This window comes from Heloderma suspectum, chromosome 1 (assembly GCF_057233095.1).
Source record: "Heloderma suspectum isolate Gila_16-S chromosome 1, 16-S_ref, whole genome shotgun sequence".
Taxonomy (NCBI): domain Eukaryota; kingdom Metazoa; phylum Chordata; class Lepidosauria; order Squamata; family Helodermatidae; genus Heloderma; species Heloderma suspectum.
In genome coordinates this window covers 52,061,513-52,080,319 of record NC_139458.1, presented here as the reverse complement: position 1 = coordinate 52,080,319, position 18,807 = coordinate 52,061,513, and the positions used below count along the sequence as shown (strand labels likewise).

At 44.8% G+C, this 18,807-nt stretch overlaps 1 protein-coding gene across 1 annotated transcript in view; it reads left to right on the top strand.

Moving 5' to 3' along the window:
- TTC6 (tetratricopeptide repeat domain 6) overlaps positions 1-18,807 on the top strand; it is a 170,511-nt gene that overhangs the window by 112,685 nt on the left and 39,019 nt on the right. The window contains exons 26-29 of the mRNA XM_084827146.1: positions 1,144-1,294; positions 2,145-2,227; positions 4,354-4,430; positions 17,502-17,662. Of these exons, the coding sequence (XP_084683272.1) occupies positions 1,144-1,294; positions 2,145-2,227; positions 4,354-4,430; positions 17,502-17,662 (472 nt within the window). The remainder of the gene's footprint in view (positions 1-1,143; positions 1,295-2,144; positions 2,228-4,353; positions 4,431-17,501; positions 17,663-18,807) is intronic.

The window sequence follows — 18,807 nt, the reverse complement described above, 5'->3', positions numbered from 1 at the left end:
ACAGGTTCAGCAGGTGACTGCCTTGAGACCACTTTGAAGGCCACTAGTCCAACTTCTGCTTCATCACTGGCCACTTCAGTTAACCCTTACCTCAGTGGCCATTCAGCGTACAAAAACTCAGCTCCCTCTGCTAAGGCTAAACATCTGGACAAGTCAGCTTCTAAATACACAGATCCACCTAAGGATGGCCTAATTTCAAATCTGTCTGATTCTCAGATATCTGATAAGCTAGAGGAAAAGCATGGTACCAAAGCAGTGACCATTCCATCCTCTTTATACTCACACCCTAACTTTTGCTTTGTCAGCTAACCTGGTTCTCATGTTGGCTTCTGAGAAACCTGCTGCAGTACTGACACTTACTTATGGGCCTACTCCTGCTTCTGGTCACAAGTGTATCACCACAGCCATTTTCTCAATCTGAGCCTGTCTTGCAATATCTCACATCTTTCCTACTCTTACCTTATACTCCATCCTCAATTTTTAGTACTATCTCAGATGAACATATTGTGAGCCCCATGTTGGTAGGCTAAATGAAAGCTTGTGCTGATGCCATATTTGGAAGAACTGTTCTTAAGAGTCTCTTTCACTGATGTTATCAGTACCCACCTCTAAGTACATGAACTTATCTGTTACCCAAATGTTGACTGCACAGAGACTAGAAGGGGGGATCATAAGGGAAAATAGGTTCTTCTGGATAAGCTTTAAAGCCCTACATGTTTTGGGTAGAGGGTAACATCAGCACCCTGAATGGATATAGAAACGTAACTGGCAAGCAGTGTATCTCCTTAAAAACTAGTGACATGTGGCTAGCCCCTGTTAACAAGTAGACAGCCCCATTGTTGACCAGCTGCAGTTTTTGAACTGTTTTCAAAGCTGGTGGTGAGATGCCATACCATGGTATGGGAAGGAGAACATCCTCTCCTTTGCACTCTGGAGTGCTTTTGACTCACTGTAGAAAGCAGGGTGAAGACCGGGGGAGAGAATTCAAAATATTAGTTTTGCTTTTGTATAGGTCTATCATGGAAACAAGTTTTTTTTTAATAGTATGCACACACGCTTTAATACAATAAATACTATGAAATTACATGCAGGACAAACATGTTGCATAATGAAGAACTCATAAAATTCTGTCTCTGTTTTTAGGAACCTTATCACAGCTTATGTAAACATTGGACTGATTTTGATGTTACATCTGGATCATTATTTTGAATCTATTCGTCAGTTCACTCAGGCTATTCAGGTCGATCCTTTAGATATCAGACCTTACTTGTGCAGAGCTCAAGCATATCACAGGGTATCTATTATTTACCTATACTTTAGCATTTTTGTGATAAGTATTTAACATCTAATTAGCTAACGTCCTGTCTGCCTATTTGACATGGGAGCAAGTGGATGATCTAGAGAATTTCAGGTTTTTGCCTCATCTGTGGTCCAGCTTCTTTCCCTTCTAGGCTTCGAAGCCAACCAGCAGCCCAGTATACTTGAAATAGAACCGGCCTTATATGTTGCTGCCTCCCTGTCTTATAAAGAGACAGGCAGCTGCATTCTGTACCCACTACAGATTCCAAACATCCTCCAAACATGTAAAGTGTCTTGCAGTTGTCAATTCTAGAGATTATTAAAGTGTCAATTATTTTATTTATTTATTTATGTACGTACGTACGTACTTACTTACTAACATATTTGTAACTGGCCTTTTGATTAAAAGTATCCAAGGCAATTAACAAGAGATACTAAAAACAAAACTTAAGAACATAACATATTTTACAAAAACCCTATAAATATCAATTACCAGCAACACTGATTAGAAGAGCAAAACAAGAGAAGAAGCTCAGCAAAGCAGCTCAGATATTCTTGTTTTCTCCACCCCTCTGTTCTACACAATTTGCTGCTGGTTTGTGTGTGTGTGTGCGTGCGTGTGTGTTGTGATGTTAGAACACTGGAATAGTCTACTAGATGCTACAGGGGTGATGGGAAGCTGGATGGTTGCCATTTTAGGCAATAGTCAATTTTTAGGTATCACATCTAGTTTGACGGTAAATGTTCAGACAGGAATGACATGTTCCTTGTAGAGGAGAATGCACCGAAAGACATAGTATCTAGAGAGTAAGACTAACACATGGTTGTCTTTTTGAAAATAACAGGTTCATGATTTAAAGAGTGCCGTTAAAGATATAAACAGAGCCATTCATCTCCAGCCCAACTCACCTCAGTTATGCTTAACAAGGTAGGATATTATTATCTGGACTTGGTGATGTATTTCCCCAGTGTCTCCCTTCAATTTGTTTCTTTCTCTTCTTCCTTATTGTCTGTCTTTATTATAAACATATATCTTAGTCAGCCTTAGGGCCAAAGTAGAGGTGATTTTCAGTGCATGAATACATTTAACATTTTTGTTTGGAATTTTCAGAATAACAGCAGCAGAGAGGGTATCCCCTCTCTCCCCATCATGAGTAGGATCCAACGGCGCCCTACTGTTGGTGGCCAGCACCACTGATTGCCAGTGCACATGTGGCCTCTACTGCTGGCAGCAATGGTGTAGCGCTTCTGGGGGCAAGCCCCCAAACAACCAGAAATGCAAGTTTCTGGAAAGGGCAGGTCACACCTTCCAGAAACAAGTGTTTCCTGTCGTTTGAGGGCATGCTCCTGGGAAGAGCTACATCACTGCTGCTGCTGACTGTCAGCACTGCTGGCTGCCAGCAGTAGGGCACCGTTGGATCCTACCAATGGTCCCAGTTAAAATTGCCACCTAAACTTGCTATTTCCTTTGGGAGGGAAGCTGCCATTCCCTTAGCGAATTTAGGTGGAGTGGGGTGTCACCAGAACTGCAGTGTGAGGAGGAGGGGGCAAATGTTTAAGTCTCCCCCTCCATGCATCTTGGTCCCAATCCCCCAGCTTAGAATGTTTTAATGCATTTAATGTCACCTCTAATTTGGCTGTCAGTGTCCGTGTGTGAAAGCTGAAGGTTACTAGAAGGGGTTCTGTATGGTAGTTGAGGTTCTCTAGCATCGCAGAAGAATCACATGGCCTAGTACAAGTATGTTCACCCTCCCTTTGATCCTGAAGCTATCATGACAGCTGCAGCACTGCATATATCCGTTCAGCCCAAGAGAAGCCTGTGTAAAAGCTTCAGATCTGAGGGGAATCGAGGAACAAACTCACCACATTCCCCCATATCAACATTGAAGCCACTGCAGAGACTGAAGTGTGTTAGGAAGAGGGAGCCCCAAAAGCAGATTCTTTTCTTCTCCTTGCCCCTCTTCTATTCCCCAACCTTCCTTCTGCAATTACTTTATGGTCCTTACATGTTATTACCAGAAATCTGGCTAGCTTAATAGACTGTGGGCCTGCAAAAAGGGTTTGTCTCCTTATAACTTTTTGCTTAGTTTTTAAGTGTTATAGAAATAGCACTCTTTTTGGTCTCTGTGGATCACACATATGGGTTCTGTGCCTGCGCAGAGCCTTTGTTGGGAACCTTTTAGAGCTGCACATGCTGAAGTGTAAAATTAGGTTTTATAGGGGAGATTTCTCAATATTTATAGATGATGTCATTTTTCACAATGTATGAATGGAGAAAAATAAATGCCATCTGTTAGGTTTTCATTTGGCTAAGTGAATTTACACTAAACTGAAAAGAAATGAGCTTGATCACTAGAATCAGGTGGATTCTAGTCTTTATTCATGGTAAAGATTTAGCAATTTTATTTTATCAATGTTATTAGTGTGGTTGCAAGATAGTTGAACATATGATGAATGAAAAATTGAAGGTATTCTTCAACAATTATATTTACTAAGTTATTTAAACAGCTAAAGTAACCCCCAGATCCAGTGTTTGGAGAGAGTTAGGATGGGGTGGAAACATCTCTCCACCAGCAGAGAGGAGTTCTGCTGTCAAGGGGTTACATCTGCCCTGGCAGCTTTGGTGTGCTCACAGAAAGCTTTGTAGGTTTAGACCTATTCTGCCAGTGGTAGGCCCTGAAACAGGGCATTCTGGGAAGGGGCAGAGGCAGCCTTGGATCCAACCCTTTCATTCCCTTGAGAGGCCCAAGGATTGTGGCCTTTACCTAATCAGCCTTGAACTGGCATTGGTATTTTCCCTCCTGTTGAAATCAATAAGAACTAAAAGAAGAAGAAAAAACCTCCAGAGAGAAAAAAGGGTAAGATTGCTTTTCTGCCCAGGCTGGCATGAGCCAACAGGGTTTTGAAGTGGTAGACAACCTGCCACTTCACTTCCTCCCTACTCTTATAATTGCTCTGTTAATGTCTGTTACTAAGGTATTGATAATTTAAAGCACTTACATAGTTCCACTGAAATTGCAAGAAATTCCTGTCTGTTAAAATACTTTATTCCAGGGGACAATATTTACTGGAGATGAAGAATTATGAACTTGCTAGTTTCTGCATACACCAAGTGGCAGAAATGGACGAAGGTGCAGTCTCTTTCTTTTTGGTTTTCTATGCCCTGTGAAACTATGGCCAGGGTCCAAAGAGCTACTTGAGGCATGCCCAGCAGGAGTTTCAGCTTTTTTCATTGAACAGTAGACTTTCAAAGCTCAATCACCGTTTTTTTTGGAAGTCCCCTCAAGTTCTGATGTGATTTGACCTGTGGTACAGTGGGCAGCTGCTTAAGAAAGACAAGCCCAAAGTCTCCTTGAGAATGCAAAACTAGTGATTTCTTTGGATCCTGGCCTATAATAAAGGATTAAGGAAATTATTTAAAATACAAACATGGTGTTATTGCTAAGTGCTATATTTGATGTTGCTTACAATTTTCTTCTATTTTTGTCTCCTTGATCCTAAGCATACTTAGTTGGAAGTAAAGACTATTCATTCAATTGAATTTACTTTTAATATGTGGTTCACATGGTTGTCAATACTCAACACATGGTACGTCCAGGGCCATGTGTCTCCTGCCACTATGTATACAGTGTTACATGGACATTTTTATATATGAATGTCTGTGATCATTGTACACTGTTTTGTAGTGGGTCATGATAATCAGACAGATATTTGGATGTATGTACGTACTGCTCAGTGCATACATGCCCAGTGTACATTCATAGGTAGGGGCTTTTGTAGGCCTCACCCCACTATGCATATGGATTTATGACACTAAGGAACATGTGAGTTGTTGGTACTAAGTGTCAAGCCAGTAGCAGAGCCAGATCTAGCAACCTGAGTCAAAATTGGCAGCAGAGAAGTAGGAGGGGAAGCAGGAGGGGATGCTTAACCATTCCTCTACCTGCTACTTTCTTCCTACACCCCCTTGCTCCACCCACTTTCCCCCAACATGTGGAAAACATGAATCTGGAAACTCAGCTAGCAGAGGAGGGAATAAGAGAAGAGGTGGGTGAAGGAAGGGTTTAGCACCATCTTTCCTCAGCTGCTAGCCACTGCAAATAACGGCCTCCCCCACCTTCACTTTGCTGCTTTCCTGCCATACAGTGGTGACCTGGTTCTGCTAGCAAACATCTGATTTGACTCTAAGAGCATTCAGGAATGAAATTGCTTGACATAATTATGTATTCTCCTTGCATTTTAAAATATTTTCCTGTGTTTTCTTTGTGGAGAAATGTGATGTTCTTCTTCATAGTCTGTGTGCATCACACATGTGGGCTCCGTGCCTGTGCAGAGCCTCAATTCGGGAAACTTTTGTAGCTGAGGAGTTTTGGTGGGAACCCTTTCCCCATCATCCCAGTGTGCATGTCCCTAGCGGTTCCCACTCATTCAGTTCTTATTCAACCACCATTGTGCTAGCCTTGTTGGGAACTGCTCTTGTCTTGTAGACTGTATTGTGAATTTTGCTGAGGTTTTTCTTTCCTTCTACGCTGCTGTCATTTTTCTCTGTCTTTGCCTCGTTTGTTTTTGTTTTTATTTTTGGCAATTTTCTTCACAATCCCCAGTTTCTTTCAATATGGCCTTGAAAGGGGCCATTCCACAAGTTTGTAAGGTGCAGCAATAAGCTCCCACTGTCGGATGGACATTCTCTTTGCTTGTTGTTTTCTGGGAGACAGATGTGTAGTTGACACTTGCATGCACTGCCAAGCCTTCACCAAGCAAGTCTGCTGTAGTCAGTCCTATAGACTTCAGGCAGCGTTGTGAAAAAAAGTATTGAGAGGCAGTAGACGCGCCTAAGGGGAAGATGGCTCAAACTCAGCCATCCTTGCAGCCTCCTGAGCCTGATCAGTTGCCTTGCAGTGTAGCACAGTCAGGGCTTGTCTAACCCCCTGGTCCAGCTCTAACCACTGGCCGTACTGACCATCCTACTCGAAGGTGGCCTCTTTCGTTATTGGTAGTGAAAAAGTTATCCAAGAAGGCTAGAACACCCAAGTCATTTTCTGAGTCTCAAAAATAGGAGAAGAAAAGAGTTGAAAGAGGCAAGGAATCTTATGAGGAAACCAATCCCACCAGTTCCAACTCCACCACCAGTTTTGCATTCCCTGATCCCAGTGGCACCGGTTTCATCTGTACTGACTTTGGAACCAATTCAGCTGGCTTCGATGTTAGAAGGTGAGATAATGGGATCCTACCCCTCCTCAGCATCGTGAGATATGGGATGAATAATAATACACCAGACAAATAATAGATCTGGTGTATTATAATTCTCAGGTTCAAGAGGGCTCCCAACACCAAGAGGGTTCTCCGGATTTGGTCGCTTCCAATACTTACTGACCAAAATGAAGGGAAGTTATACGTCACCCTCTACCTTGACAAGAGCGTTCCCGCTGTCATTTCTAAAATTGGGACCAACACTCAGATTGGTCTCTCCCACCATGCTACACCTACTGGGAGGATTGGCACACCAGACAGGATTGGGATTACTATAACCGTATGAGATATCTCGTTGCCGTCTCCCCTTGGGAACAACCCACTCTTGGTATCCTTGTCAAGGCTGCTGGTACAGGATGTTTTCCTGCCTCCTCCTTAAGCACCATTACCCAGGCTGCCATCTGCTGAAATTAATAGACCAGGGTCATAGGGCCCCTTCTCTGCCCCTGCATGATCATCCAACTGTTGCCAGCCAGCCGTGACCCAAGCCTTTCTGCATACTGCATCCCCTCATTCAGATGCAGAGGACTATCAGTCAGATTCTACTTCTTATTCATCAGTAGTGCCATTGGTCTCTTCTCCAGACACTGCGGTAGGGACGCATGATGGAGCTTCTCCATCTGAGGATATGGGTCATTTTTCCAACCAAATTTGGATGGCCGAATCCTTAGGCTTGGAGACTCAACAGCCTGTACAAGGAGTAAAGGATCCTGTGTTTGATGTAGTCTACACAGAGACATCTACACCAGTCACTATCCTGTTCCATGCAACAGTCCTGGAAAGCTCCGTCTTCGATGATGCTCACATCTAAGAGACCAGAGAACATGTATAAAGTTCAGGAGAAGGATGCAGATTTTCTATTTTCTCATCCATGCCCTCACTCCATCATATTTGAGTCATCACAGGGTCAGTCCCAGAAGGTGGATTCTTCTCCCATGGATAAGGAAGGTCGGAGATTGGATTTGATGAGCTGAATCTATTCTTCAGCAGCCTTGGGATTATGGGTAAGCAATTATCAGGCAACCATGTCCAGATACCAGTTGTTCCTGTGGGAGAAAATGAGATCTCTCTCTGTGATTACCTACCTGATCATCAGAGAGAGCTTGCTGAAGTTTTCTAGACTGGAGCAATGCGTCTTTTGTGGCAGCAGATTAATACCTCCAGCATCAGGCAGATTGCAACACCAAGGCCATGGTGGGTGTGATAGCATTGAGACTCTATATGTGGTTAAGATCAGCAGGGCTTTTGTAGGATGCTCAATCCCGCATTGAAGTCCTGCCATTGGATCCTATTCAGTGTGAAAACAGACAATGCTATGGACTCTGTCCAGAAAGCAAAGACCCTTGCAAGGAAGATGGGACTAGGACAGCCACAGCAGTAGCTCTCTTCATACAGACAGGGCCATTGGTCTCATCAGCCTGCTTTCTACCAGTCCTGTTCACTGCCCAATCGGCAGTTCAGGTAACAATTGCCTTTGGCCCCGAAACAGCAATATTCTGCTACTAGGTCCTGCACGTTGTCTTCCCTGTTTTGCTTTGTCATTCTTCCTGTTTCTGTCTCTTCGGAACTTGGCTGTCTCCTTTCTTCCCTGTGTGGGCCACTATAGCATCGGATGCTTGGGTTCTCTCAATCATCCACAGGGGCTAAAGAATGTCCTCCCACCCTTTGCTGGCATCTGTACCAGGTCCCCTTCATTGGTATTGAAGTTGGAGACTAGGGATGGACGCACCTCTGTCCATTCCCTTTGGGTGGTCGATGAGCCGGCCTCGCTGTCCGCCCATGCAGGCTGTGCTGCGGAAGCTGTTGAACAGCTCAGTGATCGCCCAAGAAGCTCTGCAAGGCCGTCTGTCTTCTTACTGAGTTCCAGTTGTGCGCAGAAATCGTAGCTTGGGTTACTTCCACATATGTAAAGTTATGTCTATGGCTGCCTTAAAGGGGCAATGACTCAAGATTACAGGTGTAAAGGGCCCTTTACACTGTATAATTGAGTCATTGCCCATTTAAGGCAGTCATAGATGCCACTTTACATATGCAGAAGTAACCGAGCCATGATTGTGTATGAAATTGCAGCTCCGTAAGGGGACAGCCAGCCTCACAGTGCTTTCTACCTGTTGCCAAGTGGGCAAGCGAGCCCCCGCAGCCTGGCGATTGATGTCTGGGTGGCCGGACAGGGGGGAGTCCGTTGGACTCCACCCCCTGCTTGGACTCCCACGCCATCCCTATCAGAAACCAACTATCTTCTGCAGAAAGGGGCAATTCAACCGGTTCTGTCATCCCACCTTTAGGAGGGCTTCTATTCCTGCTATTTCATGGTGCTAAAGAGGGATGGACCTCAGGGATGTCATTTTGTTCATCACACCCAAGAAGTTCCGAATTACAGCGTTGGCTCTAATCCTACCGCTTCTGTGGACAGGCAATTGGTTTGCGTCAGTGGAACCCAAGGACGCATATTTTCACATCACAATAGAAAATAGTTGTTGTTGTTCAGTCGTTAAGTCGTGTCCGACTCTTTGTGACCCCATGGACCATAGCACGCCAGGCCTTCCTGTCCTGCGCTCTCTCCCGGAGTGTGCTCAAGTTCATATTCATTGCATCGGTGATGCTATCTAGCCATCTTATCCTCTGCCGTCCCCTTCTCCTTTTGCCTTCAGTCTTTCCCGGCATCAGGGTCTTTTCCATTGACTTTTCTCTTCGCATTAGGTGGCCAAAATATTTGAGCTTCAGTTTCAGTATCTGTCCTTCCAATGAGCAGTCAGGGTTGATTTCCTTTAGGATTGACTGATTTGACCTCTTTGCAATCCAGGGAACTCTCAAGAGTCTTCTCCAGCACCACAATTTGAACGCATCATTTCTTTGGCACTCAGCCTTCCTTATAGTCCAGCTCTCACAGCCATACGTTACTACTGGGAAAACCATAGCTTTGATTATAAGGACCTTTGTCAGCAAGGTGATGTCTCTGCTTCTTACTATGCTGTCTAGGTTTGCCATAGCTTTCCTCCCAAGGAGCAAGTGTCTTTTAATTTCATGGCTACAGTCACCGTCTGCGGTGATCTTGGAGCCCAAGAAAATACAATCTGTCGCTACTTCCATTTCTTCCCCTTCTGTATGCCAGGAAGTGATGGAGCCAGATGCCATGATCTTCGTTTCTTTAATGTTGAGTTTCAAACCAGCTTTTGCACTCTCCTCTTTCACCCTCAACAAGAGGCTCTTTAGATCCTCTTTGCTTTCTGCCATTAGGGTGGTATCATCTGCGTATCTGAGGTTGTTGATAATTCTCCCAGCAATCTTAATTCTGATCTGTGATTCATCCATTTCTCGTGATGAGAAGAGAGTTACCAGCACTATATTAACTTTGCCATCGATCTTGATGCATACCAGTTTTTCATGTTGCCTTTTGGTCTTACCGTGGCATTGTGGGTGTTCACAAAATGCATGGCAGTAGTGTGTGCCCATCTACCAATCCAAGGGGTAGAAATCTATCTGTACTTGATTGATTGCCTCCAGCACAAGATCGAGACTCCTTCATGCAATCTCCCTCACCTGCAGGCTGTTGGATACCCTTGGTCCCTATGTCAACCAGGAGAAATTGGCATTTGAACCCACTCAGAACATTCAGTTCATCAGGGCTGTGTTGGATTCAGTAGTGGCTCGGGCATACCGTCATTAGGATTCTGCAGTGGCCTTGGCTGCTTTAGCAAAGGAGTTGTATCTCAGTTGAACTGCAGCCATGTCTATTATTCAATGCCTTTTGGTGCTGATGGCAGCCACAGTCACAGTAGTCTCGTTTGCTCAACTCAGAATGAGAATGCTACAGAACTGGTTCCTTCAGGCCTTTGATCCCAAATGGAATGCGTGCATGATGCACCTATGTGGTAGCAGCATTAAAGTAGTGGACTCTCTTAGACAATATGTGAACAGAAATCCCCTTCCTTCCACCTTCACCTAGGGATGAGCGGAACCCCTACCTTTTGTTCCGGGGGGGTTCCACGGGGGGAGGGAGGAGATCCATCCCTCCTTGCAGAATCCTCTTTGGCCGGTGCCGCTCCGCGGCGATTCCGCAGAGTCACCGGCTCCATATCACCAGCGATACGGGTGGCCGCCATTGCCGTGCCATATCAGGCTGATTCCGGATGCAAATGGCACCCACTATGCCATTTGCATCTGGAGTCAGCCTCAGCCAGCAATATGGCACAGCAATGACAGCCGTATCACTGGTGCTCCGGAGGCGCTGGCAGGGAGGATGCGGCCGTGGAGGATTCTGCAGAGAAGCGGAGGTAAGGGATGCTTTCCGCCACGGACTCCAGAGGCTGGATTCTTTTGAATCCAGCCTTGTTGGGGTCCATGGCGGAATTCTCTGACATCCCTACCTTCACCATCCAAGGTCCTGATGACAGGTGGTTCTCTCTGTGGTTGGGGTGCCCATTTTGGAATGTTACAAGTCCAAGGCACCTGGTTGGGGACCAGGTGCTGAGATGTCTCGGCACATCAACTTTCTCAAACTTTTGGTGGTCAAGAAAGCATTGAGGGCTTTCGATACCAGTTTACAGGGCCAACTCGTGCAAGTGGTGATGGACAATACAATCATGGTTGCATATCTAAACAAGCAGGGAGGGACTTGATTATTGGCATTGACTACACTGACCTTCCGTATATACGGCTGGTGTATTCCATGGGGGATTGGTCTGGTGGTGGGGCATATTGCCGGTACAAGCAACACCCTGGAAGATTTGTTGAGCCTATCAATCCAGGGATCCCATGAATGGCAGTTGGATGTCAAAGTCCTTTAGTCATTGGTCCATCGATCAGGCACTCCCACGGTGGACTTGTTCGTGACCATACAGAACACAGTATGTGCAAAGTTCTGCAGCAGAGCACGGGTCGGTCACGCCTCACTGGGAGACACCTTTATGCTCTAGTGGATGGGGAAATCCTTCCACCTTTTTACTCCTTTTCCCCTCCTCATGAGGGTGCTCACAAAGATTGGAGTGGACAGCACAGATTGCATCCTGATAGCTCCATGGTGGCCCAGACAAGCATGGTCTGCCCCTCTTCTCTGCCACACTGACTGGCATTATGTGAAGTTTCTATCAGTACCAAGCTTGTTGTCTCGGGACTAGGGATGTACGAAAGTCACTTAACTTTCGTGGATTATGTTGATGGTGGGGGGGGAGGCGTTCCGTCCCTCCCCCCGGAATCCTCGCCGGGGGGGGAGGCGCTCCGTTCCTCCCCCCCGGAATCCTCCGCGGCCGGCTGTGCTCCGCGGCAGCTCTGCAGAGCAGCCGGCCAGGCCCAGCCAGGCCAGAGCCGTCCGCAGCTGGATTTCCGGCTGCGGAGGGCTCTGGGGAAAAACAAAAAACAAACCGCGTATGCAAATGGCGGCGGCTACGGCCGCTGCCATTTCCGTTCCTTAGTTTGGGCCGTCTTAGTCTACGTAAATATTTATGTAGACTAAGACGGCAAAAATAAGGGGAACGCAAATAGCGTAGCGGACGCTATTTGTGTTCCCCTTATTTTTGCCGTCCTAGTCTACGTAAATATTTATGTAGACTAAGACGGCCTAAACTAAGGAATGCAAATGGCGGTGGCCGTAGCCGCTGCCTTTTGCGTACGCCTTTTTTTTTTTACAGAGACGTGATAGGCTACGTAAGTTTTTATGTAGCCTAAAACGTCTGGGTAAAAAACAAAAACAAAACTGCAAATGGCGGCGGCGGCAGCCGGTCGGAAGACCAGCCGCCAGAGCCGCTGCCGGAGCCGCCGCTGTCGCCTGGAAGATCCACCGCAGGTAAGTCTTGTCCCGGGGGGGGGGATTCGCGGGGGGGCGGGGGGGCAGGTCGTTCCGCCACAGATTTCGGAGGGCCGAATGTGGCGGAATTCTCTGCCATCCCTACTCGGGACCGAGGTCAAGTTCGACATTCACGGCATGGAGAATACATTAACTGCTACTATGCCACATTTTTCACCAGCGGTTGCAGCCATTCTTGAGGTGGCTCAGAAGCTGGCCACTAGGCTGTCTTATGCTAGGAAGTGTGCAGCATTTTCTGCATTCACCACCATTGGCGGTTTGGATCCTCTCGCCTGTCCTATTTCACACATCCTTCAGTTTTTGCGTTCGTCATTTGACAAAGGTTTGATGTTTTCTTTGATTAAAGTATATCTCGTGGCAGTTTCTGCCAAGCATATGCCAGTGGAGGGATTCTCCATTTTCTCTCACCCACTTGTGTGCCAATTCTTTCATGGGGTGCGGAATCTTGCACCTTTGATTTGACCGCCGATACCCTGGTGGAGTCTCTCAGTGGTTCTCAAGGTTTTGACAGCTAAGCTGATGGAAACTGCTGATCTGCGACTTCTGTCTTGGAAGTTGGCCTTCCTTGTAGCTGTTATGTCCAAACAGTGAACCAGCGAGCTTTGTGCTTTAAGAATTGACACACTATACATGGTCTTTCATAAGGACAAAGTGGTTCTTCGTCCTGACAGTGCCTTTCTATCAAAGGGGGCATCTGCTTTCTATCTGACTCAGGACATAGTTCTGCTGGCTTTCTTTTTTGTTTGTTTTTTACCATCCCCCACTTCCCCTTTGGAGTTGATGATGTGCATTCTTGATGTTCGCTGAGCACTTGCTTTTTACAAAGCCAGGACGGAATCGTTTAGACAGCCACTGAGACTTTTCTTTTGCTGTGGAGGCACTAGTAAAGGTTTGCCTTTTCACAGCGTTTCGCCACCTGGGTAGTACAGACTATAAAACTGGCATATAGTATTGTGGGACTGCAGCTTACAGGTCCGGTCGATGCTCATTCGACCTGTGGCACTGTGGTGTCCATCACATTCTAGAGAGCTGTACCTTGCCTGATCTTTGCCAGGTGGCAACTTGGTTGCAGACTTCCATGTTTATTTGACATTACAGACTGGATGTTTGGGCTTGAGCAGACTGTGCCTTTGTCTGGGCAGTCCTTTAGTCTCTTCTGCAATACAACATCAGCCCTCCTCCAGTCAGTCAGCTTGCTATTCGCTATGTGGGATGCACAGAGACCAGAAAGACAGATTGCTTACCTGTAACTGTAGTTCTTCAAACAGTCATCTGTGCATTTGCACAACTCACCTGCTGTCCCCTCTTTGGTGTCATACCCGAGTTCGATGTTGGGTACTGAACGTTCCTCTTGGTTCTGAGGCTACCATGTCAGTCTCAATGAACTGAGGGAATGAGCAGGAACCCACTAGGGACATGCAAACTGGGATGGTGAAGGAAGGCCTCCCTCCCAAACTCCTCAGTTATAGAAGTTTCCTGAATCAAGACTTGAATGCATGAATGGAGGCTTGACTGTGTGAATGCACAGATGACCACTCAAAGAATTAGAGTTACAGATAAGCAAGTTGTGTTTTCTGATTTCTTTTAAATTTAAAAATTGTAGTGTTTCCAAGTTTTTGACAAACCTCCCAAAAATCCTTCACAAACTTCCCCATCCTCCCCCCACCTCCTAGATTTGAGTGTTGTGGCAGAATACTTGAAAATCAAGTTTAAAATAAATTAAAATGTATTTTAATCAACCACGCAAATTAATTTTTACTAACCTACATGTCGACATGTAGCTAATGTTAGTCATTTATGGCACACTGACAGCATGAAAGAAAGAAATGCTGATTGGCCATTAAAGGGCCAGGGTTAAATTTCAAAAAATATTATTCAAGGGTGCAATCCTATTCAGATAGGCGACTGCCTCTGAACTTGGAGGCGACCACCTATCCAAAGCAGGGCAGGAGAAGCACGGAGGGAATCGTTCTCTCCGCGCTTCTCCTGCCCTGCATTTTTGGCTAGACAGCCAATTGCGGCTGTGTAGCCACAGGTGGGCTACATGGGGGGAGGAGGCTGCTGTACAGGCATTTCCTCCCAGAACGCCCCCAGACACACCCTTTTTTGGCTACTCCGTGCTCCTCTTGCGAGTGCAGAGGACGGGGCTGTTCTGCGCTGACTCTGAGCAGCACGGAAGTGGGGGGAGGTTGGTTCTCCGGGTACCGAACTTGGAGCACGGGCTCCGAGGTTAGTTCCCGGAAAACAACATTTGTTGTTGTTCAGTCATTCAGTTGTGTCCGACTCTTCGTGACCCCATGTACCATAGCACGCCAGGCCTTCCTGTCCTGCGTTCTCTCCCGGAGCGTGCTCAAGTCCATTTTCATTGCATCAGTGATGCTATCTAGCCATCTCATCCTCTGCCGTCCCCTTCTCCTTTTGCCTTCAGTCTTTCCCAGCATCAGGGTCTTTTCCAGAGAGTTTTCTCTTCGCATTAGGTGGCCAAAATTTTTGAGCTTCAGCTTCAGTATCTGTCCTTCTGAGTATCTGAGCCCAAGAAAATACAATCTGTCGCTACTTCCATTTCTTCCCCTTCTGTATGCCAGGAAGTGATGGGGCCAGATGCCATGATCTTCGTTTTTTTAATGTTGAGTTTCAAACCAGCTTTTGCACTCTCCACTTTCACCTTCAACAAGAGGCTCTTTAGATCCTCTTTGCTTTCTGCCATTAGGGTGGTATCATCTGCATATCGGAGGTTGTTGATAATTCTCCTGGCAATCTTAATTCCGACCTCTGATTCATCCAACCCGGCGTTTCTCATGATGTACTCTGCATATAAGTTAAATAAGCAGGGCGACAATAGGCAGCCTTGTCGTACTCCTTTCCCAATTTTGAACCACTCGGTTGTTCCATGTCTGGTTCTTACTGTTGCTTCTTGACCCTCGTACAGGTTTCTCAGGAGACAGGAAAGGTGGTCTGGTACCCGCATCTCTTTCAGAATTTGCCACAGTTTGTTGTGATCCATACAATCAAAGGCTTTATGGCTATCTAGCCAGTGTCTAGTGGCCATAGGATTGCTTCCTAAATTATTTATTATTACTATTAGTTATAATACTTATAATGAAGCAGTGAGACTTACTCTCAACTAAATGATGCATCATCTTGTTGTCTTAAGGTGCAATTAGAATAATAGAATCATAGAATAGTAGGGTTGAAGGGGCCTACAAGGCCATCGAGTCCAATCCCCTGCTCAATGCAGGAATCCAGGTGGCATCCCTGACAGATGGCTGTCTAGCCTCATCTTGAATGCCTCCAGTGTGGGAGAGCCCACTACCTCCCTAGGTATTCTATGCATGTAGGCAATTCTGTGCATGTTTAGACAGAGGAAAATCCTATAACTTCCAGCATCCCCCAGCCAGTTGTCTAAACATGCATAGGATTGCATTCTTAATTGTTTTACAGTGGAAGTCTATGCATGTCTATTCAGAAGTAAGCCCCACTGTATTCAGTGGGACTCACTCCCAGGTAAGTATTTATAAGACTGAAGCTGCAGACCTTTTTAGTTTTAGTTAAACTACTATGAGATGCTACAAGTGCAGGAGGAGAAACTATAGAAATGTTTTATACTAGTCAGTAAATGTCAAAGGAAAGAGACAGACACCCCCCCCCCCCCCCGGTTACCCTTCAATTGCAGAAAACTCTTGCAGCTCAGGTAAATTTTGCCTGTTAAGCCAAATATTTTTAGTACATAAAACACCATAAACAATAATCAACAAGATCCATCATATAAAATAATACTAATAAAGAGAAGAAAGAGGGAAGAGAAAAGAAGAAAAAAGGAAAGAAAACGAAAAGACCCCCCCAATAATTCAAACAACATATGGAATCTTATTACAATACATACTCACAAAAAATAAGAGTTTTAGGGGGCTATTACATATATTAAAATAAATATGAACGTTATAATTAAAGGAGGTTTACGCCTTATGTAAACCAAATATTACTAAAGGCTTTTGGGACTGAATGTGTAGTACTATCTTTATACATTTATGCAATAAAAGTCCACCACTCGGCAGCAAAAGTATCTATTTTCTTTTGTCCTTTTGCTATGCATAACTTTTGAGTGAGTTTTTCTAGTAATGCTACTTCCCATACCTTATACCACTTAGCTACTGAAATTCCTTGTAGATCTTTCCAATATCTGGCAATAAGCACTCTTGCTGCCATTAAAAGATATCCCACCAGTTTCTTATGTGATAGAAATCTATACTGTCCATGGAATAGGTTTAAAAGTGCTAATTCTGGATAATTGGTTATAGTTCCTATTACATTTGCGATTTCCGAGAAAATTTGGTCCAAAAAATCTGAGACCGTCTTACAATCCCACCACATATGGTGGAAAGACCCCACCACATCACATCCCCACCAACACTTAGAAGAACTATTCCTAGACATATAATAACCAAAAAAGAGAAGAGGACAGGGGTGCGCATAAAAATTGCATGTGCTAATTTATATGTGGAGATACACATTAAGAAGAAATTACTACAATTTTAATACAAATACAATACATCTCACCCTAGTGGGGAAGATTGTGACCAGGTGACCTGTGTGCCTGCTCAATCTGCTACACAGGTGCTAACTGTTGAAGGACAACTTCAAGACCTCTTCTCTCCTATCTTATGGTTCTTCATCTTTAAGCCAGACCTGGGTTGGCCACTTGATTTAGAAGAGAAGTGTATGAGGTTTGCCCATATCCAGTTTGGGCTATTTCCATTGGCTGTTTGAAGTTTCTCTAAGGCCAGGGAAGGGCCATAGCTCAGCAGTAGAGCACACGTTTTGTGTGCAATAGGTTCCATGTTCAATCCCTGACAATATCAGAGAGGGCTGAGAAAGACACCTGTCTGAAATCCCGGAGAGCCACTACCAGGTGATACTGAGCTAAATAACCAATGGTCTGACTTTGTATAAGGCGACAGCTTATGGTCTTATGTGAAAGATGGTAAGATAAAAAAGGACTTTACTATGTTTTGTTGGCATTCATCATTTTAAAATTATATACTTATAAATGTTTATTTTAACAATTTATTATATCTGTATTTATATGCACTAGAATGCACAATAATAAATACTTTGGCCCATAATGAACTCGTCTTTAAATATTTTACAGGATCCCTTGAATGCTCTCTTGTTCAAGAAGCACTTGTTCACTCATTTTGTCAGAATTATAAGAAGGCTATTGAGTGTGCACTTGCAGTTACCAAAAAGCAACCTGAACCTGCGATGTTTGTTCTGCTTGGAAAAATCCAAATGAAAGCCAAAAAACACAAGGTTAAAGAAACACTCTTACGTTTGTGGAGTTTTTAAGAAAACTTTTTTTCAAAGCCAGAGGAAAAGTTGGTGTGGCTGAAATACACTTGTGTATGGGATTTGATCAACCTTTGGCTTCTTGTTCAGTCATAATTTCCTACACCCAAATGCATTTGTCTTTCTCCCTTGACTATTGATAGACAGTGCTGTGCTAGCTAATCTGTCACCCTTTGGATAAATAGATTTGTTCTAATCCTGGCTTCTTCACCTTCACGTCTGATGAAATGTGTAATGGTCCCTTTCAGGAAGTATTTGATCATCCATTTGTTTGCTTACTGCCTGCCCTCCTGGACTGTGCGCTACCTGGGGAAGCCCAGATGGCTGCGGTGTCCAGGAGTACGTTTTACCAGCCTAGGCTGGTATACCAGCTGTGGCCCTATGTGGAGAGGATGGATCTTGCTGCAGTTATTCATGCACTAGTGACGTCCAGGCTGGACTACTCTAATGCACTGTATGTGAGGCTGCCTTTGAAGATGGTCCAGAAACTTCAGGTGATGCAGAATGTGGCCGCCAAAGTGTTGGCAGGGGCAAGGCTATTCGATCATATAACAACTATATTGCACCAGCTACACTAGTTACTGGTGTGTTTCTGAGCCTAATTGAAAGTGCTTGTTTTGACCTTTAAAGTTTTAAACAGTTTGGGACCAAATTACCTGAAGGACCACCTTCACCCATATCAGCCTGCCCAAACTTTTAAGTTCAGCAAGAGAGGCCCTTCTTTGCCCATCTGTGAGAGCAGTTAGGCTGGTGTCCACATGAGAAAAGGTCTTTTCCGCAGTGGCCCCACACCTCTGGAGCAAGTTGTCATTGGGGGTCTGCCAAGCTCCATCATTCATTGCAGGCTTTTAAGAAGGCACTGAAAACTTATTACTTTACTCTGGCCTTCCCCTGATTATGTGATATCAGTCTGGGTTGTAGCTGCAGTTGTCTGCTGTAAGTTTTATTTTATGCTGGTGTTTTATTTTTTTTTTTAATGTTTGCTGCTGTTGCTGATTTGAAAGGTGGACAAGAAATATTTTAAATAAATAAAATAAATAAAAATAAACATGTGGTTTACCCCAAGTGCCTAACACCTGTCCCTCCCCCACACTTAGTTTTCTTGGGGT